This window comes from Octopus bimaculoides, chromosome 4, assembly GCF_046866305.1.
Source record: "Octopus bimaculoides isolate indiv1 chromosome 4, ASM4686630v1, whole genome shotgun sequence".
Taxonomy (NCBI): domain Eukaryota; kingdom Metazoa; phylum Mollusca; class Cephalopoda; order Octopoda; family Octopodidae; genus Octopus; species Octopus bimaculoides.
The window spans coordinates 120,465,857-120,484,170 of NC_142931.1; the positions used below are offsets into that span (position 1 = coordinate 120,465,857).

The 18,314-nt window shown below is 37.7% G+C and overlaps 1 protein-coding gene across 7 annotated transcripts in view; it reads right to left on the reverse strand.

Moving 5' to 3' along the window:
* The window catches only part of LOC106874860 (endoplasmic reticulum junction formation protein lunapark-B), a 101,302-nt gene that overhangs the window by 8,682 nt on the left and 74,306 nt on the right, over positions 1-18,314 (reverse strand). For 3 of the 7 annotated variants that reach the window (XM_089351257.1, XM_089351254.1, XM_089351260.1), the window contains exons 8-9: positions 7,213-7,236; positions 437-610 (exon numbers count right to left, since the gene is read on the reverse strand). In XM_089351257.1, the coding sequence (XP_089207383.1) occupies positions 437-610; positions 7,213-7,236 (198 nt within the window). The remainder of the gene's footprint in view (positions 1-436; positions 611-7,212; positions 7,237-18,314) is intronic. The other 4 variants (XM_089351258.1, XM_089351255.1, XM_089351259.1 and 1 more) reach the window with 2 other exon arrangements.

Genomic DNA, 18,314 nt, shown 5'->3' on the forward strand with positions numbered 1-18,314 from the left:
TTCAAATTATATAAAATTTGCTAATTATTTCTTTTTTCAAAGATTTAAAAAATGTTTTTATGGTATTTATGAAGTTCTTCAAATCTCAATTCAATGTTGGTGACATAGAAAGAAAAAAAAATTAAAATAGGGTGGCAAGATGTGAGAAACATTAGATATTTTATAGGAATTGTGATAGTTTAAATCAGTGGTGAAAATTAGATGAAAATATGTAAAAGTATTGTGAGCTGGTGGTTGTTATAATAAGCAGAGATAAGTCAAGGAGGACATAAAATGAAAAAGATATGAATTAAGAACATGGATTTATAAAGAATTTAGCAAAAGATAAAGATAACTGGAAAAGCAACACTGTAGATTTGCAAAACAATCCATATTACTGATGTCAAATTAGGAAATTATTATTAACAACCAACAAATGGTAAACTTATGTACTGACCATAACCAGAGTGCAACATTGGCCTTTGGCTACCATTTATCTGAAAATTGCCTGGTATAGAAGCTGGAGTATGAGGTAATCTTTGAGGAGAATGAACAGCTGACATTGGGTGCACTTGGGATGGCATTCTCATTACTGGTGTAACTTGGGTGGTTACAATCCGATGACGCACACCTAAATATATATACATATAAACAAAAAAAATAACTCAACAAAATAGCAAGATGAAATGTTTATTTAAAAAGTGATAGCTGTCTCAAGATGAATAAAAATTAAGAAAGCAGTTTTTGAGTGCTGTAACGAAGTACATACATTAGTGAAAAAAAATCAAAGACAGAATGAGCTTAGTGAGTAAGACTGGGAGACGGTGTGTGTGTGTATTCCTCAGAGAAGCATAATTCAGTAATATATAGTTGGTAAGGTCAATGTGTAGCTATTTTCCACCTGTGTGCCACCCTCCTGTTTAGTTCACTGCTGTTACATCCAAATCACATGATTCCAGGTTCATTCCCACTAGGCAAGTGTTTCCTACTATAGCCCTGGGCTGATCAAAACTTTGTCAGTGGATTTGGTAAACAGAAACCGAAAGAAACCCATTGTGTGTGCGTCTTTGTGTTGTATTTGTCTCCCAACACCACTTGACAACCAATATTGGTTTGTTTACATCCGCATAACTAAGCAGTTTGGTAAAAGAGATGAATCGTATCAATACCAGACTTAAAAAAAGGCGCTGAGGGTCAATCTATTCAACTAAACTCTTCAAGGCAGTGCTCCAGCATTCTTTCTCACTGATTCCGCAGATTCCCATGACTCTTTGTTGCCACCCAATTCCATTATTATGGATTTGAATTGGGAACTTCAGTCATAATGAATCTTTCATTAGCTGATTACACAACCATGGACACAGCCCTATGGATGCACTGCGGTTACTCTCCTGATAGAGCTTGGTGATCCTGACCATTGATCTTCTAGGATTCCACTGCTCAGCATAAATGTAAGAAGCACCATTGGTGCAGTTGAGCTCTTCCGCTACTTCTTCACAATCCACCATACTGCAGCCCCATGACTTCATCATATCCCTAACAGAGTGGCTGAATGGGTGCTATGCTTTGCCAAAGGCCAGCCTGTAACTATGCAGGGCACAGTTGTCACTCCGTGAGGTATTTTCAAAATACCTGCATTAGTAAAAGACAACAGGTTAACATTGCTTTCCATGTTCCTAAACTCAGTACATAAAAATGGATACTATATTAGAAAGGTGGTTGACGTAAGAGTATACAAATCTTATTGAAAAACACAATTCATAGCCTGTTAATTCGCTTCATATCTCCTAAAGTTAATATTCAACTCAAAGGTTAACATAAAAGATAACTAATTTATCTGGTCTAAATTACTCATTATCATGTATAATGGTCACTTATCAGCAGCTAAGTTTACTACAAGGAATATTCTATTTCTGAGAATTTAACCTCTTTACTGATTTCAAGGAATTTGACAAGTCACCAAACAAGTTACATCTATGTGAAACATCTTGAGGAACTTCAGAAGCGATTCTCTTTAGGTATTTATTCAAGTTATTTATAGCAACCCAACAAGGGAATGTCAACATGATCACTCTAAATGGTCAAGCAACACTCTGCAGTAATGATGTGGCAAGAAATAACAACCAAAACCTTCTCAAATCACACCCTTCTGTGTCTTAAAAATAGAAGACATGGTGAATAATGAAGTCCTTGTTATACAAAAAGGTGGATTATTCATTAAACATACCTATTAAATATAGTTTTGGTAGGATCTGTGACATATACACATGCACACGCATGCACACACACACACACAATGATAGTCTCTTGTTGTCTGAGATAGACTTCTGCAATTTTTTGCAGAACAACCTGCAGAATTGATTTCTTTATAGTGATCAAATGTTTGGGCTGTACATTAGCCCCCTCTCTCCATCAAATTAACATTGCCTGAACAGGTGCATGGTGTAAAATATGTGAGGTGTCAAAGTGACCGCACAATGCACCACCTGGTCCAGGAATTGAAATCACAATCTTGTGATCTTCAGTGCAACACCCTAACCACTGGGCCATCTGCCCCCACCACATATGATGTATATATATTTATACACACACACACACACACATCAAAGGAAGGAACTATGAATTTTATTTCTACATATTAACCATAGTTACCGTCGGTCATCACTTTAAAGCAGTGGTTCTCAACCATTTCTTACCTATGGACCCGTTTCATTACTTCATTCTGGTGGCCCTCCATATATCCATTTGATGTTTAAAAACTAGTTTTATAGATACTTCTTTCAAAATTCTTATTTTGTTTTTCACACATTCACTTGTGTAAATTTGTAATAGGACTCTCTGAGGGAACATGTTTTAGCGGCCAGAAACGTGTTAAACTGGCCAGTGTTACTGGAAATTTCAACAGCAATGAGGATATAGGCACATTATTGCTATATAAATATAACACATATACAGTGTTATCAAGAATAAAAACACTGACCTAGCTTAAACTATAGACACATTATTGACGTAAACATTCTTTTACTTGTTTATTTGTTTCTGTCATTTGACTGCGGCCTTGTTGGAGTACCACCCTTAGTCGAGCAAATCAACCCCAGGACTTATTCTATCGGTCTCTTTTGCCGAACAGCTATGTTACAGGGACGTAAACACACCAGCATCGGTTGTCAAGCAATGTTGGGGGACAAACATAGACACACACATGTGTGTGTGTGTGTATGTGGATATATATATATATATATATATATATATATATATATATATATATATATATATATATATATATATAATATATATATATATATATAAACATATATATATATATATATAAACAAGTAAAAGAATGTTTACGTCAATAATGTGTCTATAGTTTAAGCTAGGTCAGTGTTTTTATTCTTGATAACACTGTATATGTGTTATATTTATATAGCAATAATGTGCCTATATCCTCATTGCTGTTGAAATTTCCAGTAACACTGGCCAGTTTAACACGTTTCTGGCCGCTAAAACATGTTCCCTCAGAGAGTCCTATTACAAATTTACACAAGTGAATGTGTGAAAAACAAAATAAGAATTTTGAAAGAAGTATCTGTAAAACTAGTTTTTAAACATCAAATGGATATATGGAGGGCCACCAGAATAAAGTAATGAAACGGGTCCATAGGTAAGAAATGGTTGAGAACCACTGCTTTAAAGTGATGACCGACGGTAACTATGGTTAATATGTAGAAATAAAATTCATAGTTCCTTCCTTTGATGTGTGTGTGTGTGTATAAATATATATACATCATATGTGATGGGGGCAGATGGCCCAGTGGTTAGGGTGTTGCACTGAAGATCACAAGATTGTGATTTCAATTCCTGGACCAGGTGGTGCATTGTGCGGTCACTTTGACACCTCACATGTTTTACACCATGCACCTATTCAGGCAATGTTAATTTGATGGAGAGAGGGGGCTAATGTACAGCCCAAACATTTGATCACTATAAAGAAATCAATTCTGCAGGTTGTTCTGCAAAAAATTGCAAAAGTCTATCTCAGACAACAAGAGACTATCATATATATATATATATATACACACACACACAACGAGCTTCTTTCAGTTTCCATCTACCAAATCCATTCACAAGGCTTTGGTCGGCCCGAGGCTATAGTAGAAGACACTTGCCTAAGGTGCGATGCAGTGGGTCTGAACCCAGAACCATATGGTTGGTAAGCAAGCTACTTACCACACAGCCACACTCCTGCGCCTTATATACAAAGTTTACAAAAACTTTTAACTAATTCTTTCAAGACTACTACAAGTCCACCAAGATACGGATTGATAAATAGGCAGGTGGAAGGAAGGGAATGTAAAATGAAGCTGTGGTGCCTGATGTATGAAAATTCCAGAGAAAGCTTGTGGGAGCATGCTCTGATTAAACCCAGTTTTTCTCTGAGATCATTTGTACTCTGTTGCTCATGCACACTAACATTATACATCTGGCAAAGCATGCTTGCCTCATTTCTTTCCAGCTCGCACAATCTCAGGATCCAATGCGTTGGTTTTGTTGCCATGCAACATCGCAATTTATACACAGGCCTAATACTATTTATCCTTCACTTGGAAACAGAGTCCCTTTGTTGTTGTCAGAGGTAATAGCTCATTAAATTGTTTCTAATCCATTCTTACTCTAACTACTATGCTGTCATAACACTGAACTTCATTGCTAATTAGATGACATAGGGGGAAGCTGTCAGCTACAACTACGGGACCCTTTGAGCATTTAAAAGTGTTCATTTCATGGATGTTATTACTGCTGACTACTCTCAGTATCTACCTTCTGTCAGTGGACATGTGACCCACACCTACACATCCTGTGCATCCATAGTTTATTTTGGAAACACCATACAGCATTCCTAATTACTCTCTCTCTTTGTATAAAGCCTGGCCACTTCCCAAAGTCCTAACTTCTTTCCTACTAAGTAAAACATTTGACCAATGCCATGTGAGTGAATTTGGTAGATGAAACTGTAGGAAACCTATCATATGAATATTGTGTGCACACATGCAAGCATGTGCATAAGTATGTATATATAAACTGCATCTGGTAGTGGGGGCCTGGTACAGGAGTTTCAGGGCTTTGAGGAGAGTGGAACCACCTCTTAGCCACTTTTGTTCCCAGATCTACTCTGACCCAGAGTCGTAGCACCTTTTAGGGTCCCAGCTCTGAGTTAATAACATGTGAACCAATGGTAGTGAAGGTGCCCTAGTGCTTGCTAAAATTTCCTTCTAGGAGAAGGTAAACTTGTATAAAAGAAACCTGAAGTGCAGCTGGTTTCTGGTTGTTTCAACCTCTGTTGTGCCACTGGGTTTATAGCTGATTGTTCTGAAAAGTGGATTCAGTGCTATCCACTCAAATGTGGTCTTACTTAGGTCATGACTTCCACCCTGTGAGTGTGAGTGTGTATAAACGCGGACATCCCACAGTTTCACTTGAGTGAAACAGGAAAAGATGTTTACATTCCTTGTTGAATTTATGACCAGTTTCAGTACTTTTGAAGATCAATGAAATTCTGCTTCAAACACATTTCCATCCAAGCCATGCTAGCATAGGAAAATGAACGTTAAATAAAAGAGCAAATGAACAAATACATATGTTTGCAAGTGAGTATATGTGCATAAAGGTGCTTGCTGCTAAAGCCACACTAATTTCAACACTGCTCTTAGTTTACTTATCTAATAATACCCTATTAAGTAGTTGAAATTTTCTTAAATTACTGCCTTTTGTTGGCAGTAATAACACCCATGAAATAACTCGTTCTTTTTGTTTAACATATCAAACATATACATCAGCAATGTCAGCCATCTTTCCTTGCTCATAATATTTCCCACCAATATTAATTTACAAAGATTCAAGATGAACATTCATAGTATCAATCTCACCAACCTGGGGAGAGGGGCTACAAAAGCCATTGAAAATGTTCATTCCTCAAGACCCAGCAAGTGAAAAAACAAAAAAAAAAAAATGAATATGTTACTTTTCAGCTAAACACAACAGATCCTCTGGAACATTTTCCAGAGATGCGGTTTCAATAACTGATTCATCTATTTTTATATTTTCAACTAAGTTCCATTTCACACTCCTAATACTGGGACACTGTATATTCCATCTGTCTGTATATTAAAAAGAAAGTATCTGTTGAGGATGTTACTCTTGAATGTATCTTTGGTGACACAGAGAAAGTTCTTCTCTCTACTGTTTGTATAAGATACCTTGCCCTGGTATATAAGAATATTCTTTATCGTTGTATATGATGCAAAACTATCACAACTTCCTATTGCTAACCCCTTTACACTGGCACTAGGGATGTTATATGCCAAGAATAAAAATTCTTTATTCTGTATTGGTTTTATGAATAGTTTGAAGTAATATCATATAATACACATATGTACATTGCAATTTAGAGTTAGACCAGGTCTCATGGCTGAGAATAATTAAATACCACAACATCACCCATTATATTTGTTAGAGGATTCAGATCTCCGTTGAGGGCTTGTCACTAGGTATGATAGAAGCCGACCAAAAGATCAGAGGCAGTAACCTTCCCTTTTTGAGTAAGCCATAAAAAGATAGTGAAATAAGAAAGGAAAAAGTCCAAACTTAGCTTACCTTTAATATATCAATAAAAGTTTGGTATTTTTAATTAAATTTTAAAATAAAATGTTTATAAAAGGTGTCAGAGTGATAGAGTATGTGCAACAACAGGCGAGAAGAAGGTTAGTAAAGTAAATGAATTGTTAATAGTCTTGTGTTATATTAACCCTTTTGAGACTCTTGTTATATCAAAACACACTGTCTACATGCTACAATTAATTTTGAAAATATTCAAAAATTCAGAGGTTTTTAATAAAAAGACCAAGTTTTTCATTATTAATCTAATGACTGGCACACAGTAAAAGGTTCTCACATAAAACTATAAAGAGAGGATTTAATTTAAAATACAGATCAAGGAATGGTTTCAGGTGGAGTAGTATCAAAAGGGTTAATATCCTGTTGTTTTTAAGACAAAACATTTTAAGTTGAAAGGAAAGTGTAACTGTCAGTATGCAGTTACACCAACATGCCTTACAGAATATTAGGCTTAGCTACAGATTAGGGATTCAGTTCTGAAAGAAAAAGAAATCCTATTAGAATTTTAGGGAAAAAAGTAAAACGTTTCTGGTAGTAGAATGAGTCTTTGTTACATACCTTCATCTACAGTACGATCCTCTGCTGGAGAAGAATAAATGAAAGACAATGAAAACTGCTGCCTCTTTAGATGACAATGATTGGAAAACAAAGCAGTTATACACAAAACCCTACCAATGACTGTCTATTATTAACACTACAGAAAGAATCTTGGGGTTTGTTGGGACCACAATATTTTCACTCCAATCTTTTCTAATTTCAGTTGGAGTTAGTAAGGTAATAAGAATTTTCTTTCTAAAAAACAAAAACACTTCCAGCAAAGAAGTGCCAACTGTTTCAACTAACTGGCAAATTATTGTTGTTTGAAAATATTTAGTCAGCTGTCAATAAATTTCCTTTTAGACTAATGCAATTGCCACATCAAAGAGGATTACAAACAAGGAAATAGGATATTTTTAAGAAACAGAGATTTAAGTATGAGAAAGTTGGTCATTCTTTTAGTTCAGAAACCACAACAGGTAAACATATGAAAAAGAAAACCAAAAATAAATAATAAACTGGATTCTATGAAATCTGAAGATTATTACAAAATTCAAACTTATTTGGTTTTCGTTTGTTTACTCTTCCATATATATTCTGTACACTCAGCTTGTTTTTTGTTTTTAATATTTTGTGGCAGATGAAGGCAGTGAGCAGGCAGAATTGTTAGCACACTGGGTAAAATGCTTAGCAGCATTTCATTCACCTTTACATTCCGAGTTCAAATTCCATCAAGGCCAACTTTGCCTTTCAACCTTTTACAGTTGATAAAATAACTACCTGTTGAGCACTGGGATTGATGTGCTCAACTGACCTTTCCCCTAAAATTGCTGGCTTTGTGCCACAAACTGAAATCAATATTTTGTGGCAGATTTTTAAAATCACATAAATGTACATTAGAACTCAAAATATTGGAAAGCTATCTCTAAAGACTCCTGGTGATCAACAGTATACTTATGTTGATGTTTTTGGAATCATACTGTTGCCAAAAGGTGCAGTAGAAAAGATTTTCTTGCATAAGGTCACTGCAAGATTATTAGATGCAATTCTCAGTTGATATGTTATTATGCACCCTTAACTGCCCCTATATGTACCTTAAATGAAATCTCCAGCTGAAGCTGAACATGCTGAGTTGTTTATAAGCTTATGAACATGATGAATTGTTTATAAGCTTAAAATTGTTTATAAGCTCTTCTCACTTCTTAACCCAACAATTATAACATGAAAATAAAAATGAGATAATCTACTGAAAATTTGATTATTTCCTTCTAATCAAATCCAATAAGCATGTTCTGAGGTAACATCTTTAATAAATGGTGATATAGAAGCAGTGTGAACTGTGCTGAGGTACATACAAAATAGCCATCTTAACCTAGACCAGGAATAAGCAATTTTTGGGGGACAAATCAAAAACACAATACACAACACACAGCATAATTAAAACTCAGTTTCGAACAGCTAAATAAGGAAATGATGAGGAAAACGAACCAAAGAAAAGTTGGAAAGAGGCAAACATTTGTATCTAGCATAAACCAACAAAATAGGCAGTGAAAACTTTATACAAAGTAATTAGTATCATCAGTGACAGCCACACCACTTCTGCATGTTACAATTACAAAGCTCAAATAACAGAACCACATTTCACCAGCGAAAAAATGTCTTCAAGCATTCCTTGAAAATCAGCTGCAAAGAAAACTGCATTGAGCAACGGGAACACAAAATGCAAGAATCACCCATTCCACTTTGACAAAAAGCGTCCCACACATCCTTTTAACAATTACTGACATCAACTCAACATGCTGGTTAGAAAACTAGCTTTCAGGTCATTAAAGCTACTAAAATAACACGTCTTGAATTTACAATTTCCCAAATGAGTACCACAAACATCCTTCCTATCCCATACTCATTTTAACCTATATACACACACAACCTTCCAAAACATTTCTTCACACAATACATGTAGCATCACATGTAGGAGACATGACACAATTAGACAATTACTCCAACCTTACATCAATCACCTAGAACAGCATATTAAGCCCCCACACTCCTTATGGAGCATAGGCCGACAACAACTTTTTCTCCACTGTTCTTGAATCTGGACTGTGCCTCCCAGGTCTTCTTAGATTTAACCTTTTAACATTCAGATTACTCTGTCAAATGTAATGCTTACTTATTCACAATATTTTGAATTAATTATGTATAATCTTGTAGCTTTGAGATTTCAAAGTTGTGATTGTTTATTTTTACAATGATATTGTACAGGAAGTATGAGAGGTCAGATCTGACCATTTTGAACATAAAACAGATAGAATATTTTGGGCTGATATGACCAGTTTAAACACTAAAGGATTAAATTGTTAACAATGCTTCTATAGCTTTACTTGTTTTTTAAGTAGAGGGTGTTGGCCCTATGTAAGCCCATTTTTACCTCTGCTAAGAGGTGGTCTATATTAGCCCAACTTCTATCCATTGATTTGTCAAGCACAGGTGGTCCTACAAGGAGCTTATGCTCCACTGGTATAGCTCTCATCATCATTGTCGTTTAACGTCCGCTTTCCATGCTAGCATGGGTTGGACGATTTGACTGAGGACTGGTGAACCAGATGGCTACACCAGGCTCCAATCTGATTTGGCAGAGTTTCTACAGCTGGATGCCCTTCCTAACGCCAACCACTCCAAGAGTGTGGTGGGTGCTTTTACGTGCCACCGGCACGAAGGCCAGTCAAGAGGTACTGGCAACGGCCATGCTCGAAATGGTGTATTTTACATGCCACCTGCACAGGAGCCAGTCCAGCGGTACTGGCAACGAACTCGCTCGAATGTCTTTTCACGTGCCAGGAAGGCGACGTTGGTAACGATCACGCTCAAATGGTACTATTTATGTGCCACCAGCACGGAAGCCAGACAGCTGGTGCTCTGGCAACGATCACGCTCGGACGGTGCTCTTAGTGATCTACTGGTACAGGTAACATCACAATTTCGCTTTCACTTGCCCCAACACGTCTTTGCAAGCTCTCAGGATCATTAAGGTACACAAGTTACCACACTGCAACAAGGACTGGACTTTGTGGTATCAATCATTCAGAAGCCTGGTTCTGAGTCATTCAGAAACCTGATTTCAATCTACTGCCTCCCTTTTTTACCAGTGACACAAGAAGTCATCAAAATACACCCAACCTTTACACTTGAACAATGTAAATGTACTTCACACTAAAAAGACAAAAATACTAGGTGATCACAAAATAAGTTCAGAAACATGAAGCAAGTATAAAAAAGAATACAGAACAGCACACAAACATATTTAGAGCACCTGTAAGCAGTGCAAATGGCAAAACATAAAGGAACAACAACACTAGTATGTTAATAATACTTTAGATCCATCATGAATAATGCCAGTTCTACTTGGGCCCAAAATCTCACCATAACATAAAACAATAAAGTTTTTAGCCACACAACCTTGTCTGCATCATTTATTTATTTATTTAATCTTTTTAGGTGTTTCAGTCATTAGAGTGTGGCCAAGCTGGGGCACCACCTTGAAGAACTTTAGTCGAGTGAATCAACCCAGATGTTACTTTTTTAAGCCTTGTACTTATTCTATCAGTCCCTTTTGCCAAACTGCTAAGTTTCAAGGACGGAAATACACCAACACTGGTTGTCAAGTGGTGATGGAGGACAAACACAGACACCAAGACGAACACATATATATATATATATATATATATATATATATATATATATATATATATGGTCTGATCAATAAGTATCCGGACTGTTGCCATAGTAACAAAGCTAAAGCATGCAGAGTAAAGCTGCTTGGCACAGATTGATTTTGAACTCTGCTGTGCATGCATACTAAGTTTTAACGTTCTAGCTCAAGTCTACTGTTTACAGCAGTGCTTGAAAGGAAGGTGTGTAGTGTGTGATCGTCACATTGACCATGACAGAGAAAGATGTCATGGTGACACCTGCTCAGAGGCCTTTGCAAAATTGCAGAAAGTGTATGAGCCACAAGTGTATGAGTGGTTCACATGTTTCCAAGATGGCCAAAAAAATGTCGATAGTGATGAATGTTCTGGGAGACCTACAACTAGCAGAACTGAAAAAAACATCGCAGACGTGCACACAGCTTTGAGGGGAAATCGGCAAATTACCATCCATGATTCATCAGAGGATGTGCAGATTAATTACAGTTTAGTTCAGTCCATTATCACTGAAGATTTGGGTATGAGACACTTATCTGCCAAGTTTGTGCCAAAACTGCTTTCAGTTGACCAAAAAGTTGGCTTTCAGTTGCACAAGATCTCCTTGATTGTGTCAAGAATGATGAAAACTTTTTGAAAATTCTGTGTAGGCCTCTGAGCAGGTATCACTAAGCCTTTGGTAAAATTTGATGCAGATTCTCTGCTCAACTTTGTCTGTCGTGGTCAATGCAACAATCGCATGCTACACACCTTCCTTCCAAGCACTGTTGTAAACAGCGAAAGTGAGCTATCAGACTGAGTAAAAAGTAAGCAACGTTTTGAAACAGGAAATTCATCACAATATATTTCAACAAAGCAGAATTTTATTCATCAAAGTAAGAACTATTACAATCAATACATTTTTGCCAATGAATTACAAGTTTGCTTATTTTGGTAACATAAAAATTTGGAGTTCTGGAACTGATGTACTCTTTGAATGCACTTTCAGCATTGGCTTAATTTTTGAACTTCTCACACAGGAAACCATCAAGGCGCTTGAAAAAGTGGTAGTCAGTAGGAGAATGGTCTGGGAAATAAGCTGGGTGGGGAAGAACTTCATAACCAAATTCCCTTAACTTCTGGAGTGTGGTGTGGTCCCTTAACTTCTGGAGTGAAACGTGTGGTCCAGCATTGTCATGAAGAATGATTGGCCCTCTTCTGTTGATCAATCTGGGACGGAAGAGTACTAGTTTTTCATTCATTTTGGTAATATGTTTCTGCAGTTATGGTTTTTCCGGATTTTAAGAAGTTATAGTGGATGAGTCCAGCAGTACACCACCAAACAGTCACCATAATATTCTTTTAGAAGAACTTGGGTTTAGGGAAGGTTTACGGTGCTCTATTTTGGTCCAACCACTGAGAAGAATGTTTTTTATTATTGTACAGAATCCACTTTTCATCGCAAGTTACAATCATCATCATCGTTTAACGTGCGCCTTCCATGCTAGCATGGGTTGGACGATACAGTTAAAAAATGGATTGGTCTGGTTATAGAGAAGTGACAAGCAAATTTCATATCTGCACATTTTCTGATTTTCGTTCTAAACATGTGGTACCTACTTGTCGAGCATTTTTGATTTTCCAATCACATGCAAATGATTGCAGGCAGTTTCCTGGCTAACTTGAGGCTCTTTTGTCAGTTCTCGAGTGATTTTACATGGGTCTTTCTCAGTGACAGTCTTTAACTGACCGTCATCAATGACAGATGGGCATCCACTATGCTAACGATCTTTGAAGCTCAGGTCTTGACTGCGAAATTGTTCAAACAATTTCTGAGCTGACCACTCACAGGTCATCTCCTCACCAAACGTTTCATTGATATTGCGAGCAGTTTCAGCTGCCTTAATCCTTTTTTGAAGTTGAATAGCAAAACTGCTTGAATATCGCACTTTGACAGTTCCATTTCAGATGATTGTAACAATAGTGAAAAAAAATCAATGTTAATTTATTGATGCATTTGGGCAAGTCTATGTCTGTATTATCAGACAATTGCAAAAAAATGTTTTTAAAAAATTCAAAACTCTGCAAAAATCCGGTACGAATTCTTCATGGTTCAAAACGTTGCATACTTAACATTCCACTGAACCCCTAGTCCAAAACCGATTGGTAAGATCAGCCGTAATGGATATACGATACAGTATGCTTCGATTAATACACCCACTCTACTAACAAATATATGAGTATATATTTTCCTGACTTATGGATTCTTAAATAGTTATTTGACCGTTGACTGGACACTATTCAATTTTTTTTCTCCGTGTTTTTCTCCTTGTCTCCGTATTCTTTCTGTTGAAGAGCGTAGCTCGAAACGTCAAAGACTTTCCGTATTCCCGAGCGTCATACTAATATATACTTTTGTTATTTACACCACCTGTCCTCGTCTGTTGTTATTATTTGTATATTCTCCCATATATTTATATATATATATATATATCTCATCATCATCATCGTTTAACGTCCGCTTTCCATGCTAGCATGGGTTGGACGATTTGACTGAGGACTGGTGAAACCGGATGGCAACACCAGGCTCCAATCTAATTTGGCAGAGTTTCTACAGCTGGATGCCCTTCCTAACGCCAACCACTCAGAGAGTGTAGTGGGTGCTTTTACGTGTCACCCGCACGAAAACGGCCACGCTTGAAATGGTGTCTTTTATGTGCCACCCACACAAGCCAGTCCAGGGGCACTGGCAACGATCTCACTCGAAAATCCTACGGGAGCCAGTCAGGCGGTACTGGCAACGGCCACGCTCAAAATGGTGCATCTCATGTGCCACCCGCACAAGAGCCAGTCCAGGGGCACTGGCAACGATCTTACTTGGCTTGCCGGGTCTTCTCACGCACAGCACATTTCCAAAGGTCTCGGTCAGTAGTCATCGCCTCGGTGAGGCCCAATGTACGAAGGTCTTGCCTCACCACCTCAGCCCAGGTCTTCCTGGGCCTACCTCTTCCACGGGTTCCCTCAACTGTTAGGGTGTGGCACTTTTTAACGCAGCTATCTTCATCCATTCTCACCACATGTCCATACCAGCGCAATCATCTCTCTTGCACACCACAACTGATGCTTCTAATGTTCAGCTTTTCTCTCAAGATACTTACACTCTGACGGGTATTCACATTGACATTACACATCCAACGGAGCATACTGGCTTCATTCCTTGCGAGCTTACGTATGTCCTCAGCAGTTACAGCCCATGTTTCACTGCCATGTAGCATGGCTATTTGTACGCATGCGTCATACAGTCTGCCTTTAACTCTGAGTGAGAGTCCCTTTGTCGCCAGCAGGGGTAAGAGCTCTCTAAACTTTGCCCAGGCTATTCTTATTCTAGCAGCTACACTTTCAGCGCACCCACCCCCACTACTAACTTGGTCGCCCAGATAGCGCAAGCTATCGACTACCTCTAGCTTTTCACCCTGGAATGAGATAGAAGTTGTTTCCTGTTTGTTTACAGTCTTTATTGCACCTGAACATCTGCCACAAACAAAAACTAACTTGCTAGTTCACCTGCCTTTGATGTTGCTGCACCTCTTATGTGTCCATAGCTTGCACCGGGTACATCTTATAGAGTTACTACCTACTCCTTTTCTACATACTGAGCAGGGCCATCTACCTGAAGGGGTTTGTGTTTTATCTACCTTCCTACTTATTAGGATTTTGGTTTTAGCTAGGTTGACTCTAAGGCCCTTCAATTCTAGACCTTGCTTCCACACCTGAAACTTCTCTAGTTCTGATAGTGACTCCGCAATTAGGGCAAGGTCATCAGCATAGAGGAGCTCCCAGGGGCAACCTGTCTTGAACTCCTCTGTGATTGCCTGGAGGACTATGATAAATAAGAGGGGGCTGAGGACAGAACCTTGGTGGACCCCTACCTCTACCCGGAATTCATTGCTGTACTCATTTCCAACCCTCACCTTACTGGCAGCATCTCTGTACATGGCTCGCACAGCTCTCACTAACCATTCTTCTATCCCAAGTTTCCTCATTGACCACCAGATAAGGGATTGGGGGACCCTGTCAAAGGCTTTCTCCATGTCAACGAAAGCCAGGTACAGAGGTTTATCCTTAGCTAGGTATTTCTCCTGCAGCTGTCTCACTAGAAATAAGGCATAAGTAGTGCTTTTACCTGGCACGAACCCAAACTGCATCTCATCTAAATTGATTCGCTCCCTAATTAGTTGGGCTATGACCCTCTCTGTAACTTTCATAACCTGATCTAACAGCTTGATGCCTCTGTAATTATTTGTATCTAAAGCGTCACCTTTACCTTTGTAGCAGTTGACTATGATGCTGCTACACCAGTCATTGGGTATGACTCCTTCGTGTATCACCTGGTTCGTAATACGGGTGACTAGGCTATAGCCAACACTGCCAGATATTTTGAGCATCTCTGCAGTGATTCCTGATGGGCCGGTGATGGGCTTCTTTCAGTTTCTTATTTCTTTATTGCCCACAAGGGGCTAAACATAGAGGGGACAAACAAGGACAGACAAAGGGATTAAGTTGATTATGTCGACCCCAGTGCGTAACTGGTACTTAATTTATTGACCTCGAAAGGATGAAAGGCAAAGTCAACCTCGGCAGAATTTAAAGTCAGAACATAATGGCAGGCGAAATACTGCTAAGCATTTCGCCTGGCGTGCTAACATTTCTGCCAGCTCATGGCTTCTTTCAGTTTCTATCTTGTCCAAGGTGTAACATAATGGGACTGAACCTGGAACCATGCGGTTGGGAAGCAAACTTCCTAACACACAGCCATACCTGCATCAATCTATTTTTTTTTCCTTTTAAATTTTCTACCTCACCCCACTCCTCTCATCTATAAAGTCATTTCAGAATGTACAGTATAATTCAACTAAGTTGAACTATTCTAAAATCAACACTGAACATTATTGTTTATTTTTTTTAATGTTATCCATATGCTACTCAAGACACTTAAGAGCTTTTATAGTATTTATTGAACAGTCACTTTTATTACATCTTTGTCTTCTTTCTAAATAAATATCTCTATTCTTCTCCCCCCATAACATCTTGATTAGTTCCCATGATTTGTTTTTTTTTTCCTCTTGTCCAAACACCTTTGGATGCTTATCTTTACTACATGGACATCCTACTCCACTGTTATGTTCAATAATATCTATAAGGCTTGATGTTAAACTCATTACAAGTTAGCATTTTCTAACTGTCAGACATATGTATTCTTGCTGTCTGCCTGTCTATCTCTCTCTCTCAACCTCCCTTCCTTCCACACACAAACACACACACATACATTCATTACTTTCCTTTCCTTCTCAAACCAATCAACACTATTACATCATACAGTATCTAGTGAAATTGTTATTGACACATCTGTCTCAAGACTTGTAATAAGATGGTGCTCATGATAATAGTCTGTTATTTTCTACATTAAAAATAAGATTAAAAAAAGACCTGCCACAATCAGATTGTATAAACCTATACTATTTATTTTATAGTCACAGCTGAGGGTGGCATAACTGTCCATAGCCAATGAACTTCAAATAAGCAGATTGTTACAGTTAATATGGAGTTCAAAAGTATTTCATGAAATAAAACAAATAAATAATAACATAAATTAAAATTCATGTGAAAACAAATAGCAACATTGCAATTTATTGTGCACTGATAAGTGAAATGATAAGCATTGCTTGTTGCACAAAATTGCCTGGATTTATAATTGTAAAAGAAAAATCTGATGCTAATCTATTGATCAAGCATAAATCCTTGAAAATACAGTTTGGAAAGTAAAGGAAGTACAGTGAAAGCTGTTTATTGTGATCACCTTGCGATGAAGCCTTTTTGATAGCAATTGCCAGCTGAAAACATTAAGCAAATAAAGAGTTTGGGACCCACAAAGTTTGGTGACTGGAACTCGTTGATAACATTATCTGTGATTATAATAAGTGGCTTCCACTGTATTTATATTCAAGATCATGAACAAAATAATATAACAGTTTCATTAAAGACAGACCCCTGCAAGAAGAATTTCAATCACATTTTCTGTTAGTTCTAATAAAGCAGATGCCCAAATGATAGAGAACTAGGATTTGAGATTCCGTCCATTTGATGTTAATAAAATAAGTTATAATTAACTAAATAAGAGTAATAAAACTCTTTTAGACAGCAATCAATGACATAAAACTCTTTTACTCTCTTTTACTTGTTTCAGTCATTTGACTGCGGCCATGCTGGAGCACCGCCTTTAGTCAAGCAAATCGACCCCCAGGACTTATTCTTTGTAAGCCTAGTACTTATTCTATCGGTCTCTTTTGCCGAACCACTAAGTTACGGGGACGTAAACACACCAGCATCAGTTGTCAAGCGATGTTGGGGGGACAAACAAACACACACAGATATATATATATATATACATATATATATACATATACATATATACGACAGGCTTCTTTCAGTTTCCGTCTACTAAATCCACTCACAAGGCTTTGGTCGGCCCGAGGCTATAGTAGAAGACACTTGCCCAAGGTGCTATGCAGTGGGACTGAACCCGGAACCATGTGGTTGATAAGCAAGCTACTTACCACACAGCCACTCCTGTGCCTATAAGGGAACTTTCATTCCTAGATGATGCCAAATTCTGCTTTTCTGGCCGAAAATACTAAAAAGTTTTCTTTGCATTTATTCCGTGACTTTAGTCTTGCACAAAATACACACAACATCAATAACAGAGAACATTCTATTCTAGCTAACTAATAAGGAAGTAAATATGCTAACAAGTACAAGGGGGTACCCAAAAGAAACTGAAATTTTGCAATATTATTTTATTCACTTAGTTTCACATATTTACACTTTTATTGCTTTCAAAGTATTCTCCATTTGAAGCAATGCATCAGTATAAATGCATTTTCCATTATTTGAAGCAGTGCTGGAACTCTTGCAAAGGGATGCCTTTCAACACCTCTTGGTTTTTTCTTCGCCTCTTCCACATCTGCAAATTCCATAGCATCAGCTTTCATCAACAGTAATGACCTTCGAAAAAAGGTCTGGATCAACTTCCAACTGTTCTTACAGTTCACGGCATGCATTCAGTCATGACTGCTTTTGATCTTCCATGAGCAAGCAAGGAACAAATTTTGCTACAACTCTTTTCATTTACAATTCGTTGGCAGAAGCCCCAGGACACACCAGTCATATCAAAAAGTTCATCAATTGTTCAGTGGCGGTCCTCCAAAATCAGTTCATGAATTTTCACAATGTTTTCATTCATTCGGGAGGTTAACAGTTGCCCTGAATGAGGTTGGTTTCAAATGACCATTCCTAAAGCATGGAAATCACTCATAAACTTGTGTTTTGTTTATGGCAGCATCCTTGTAGGCTATTTGAAGTATGACATCTGTATCAGCT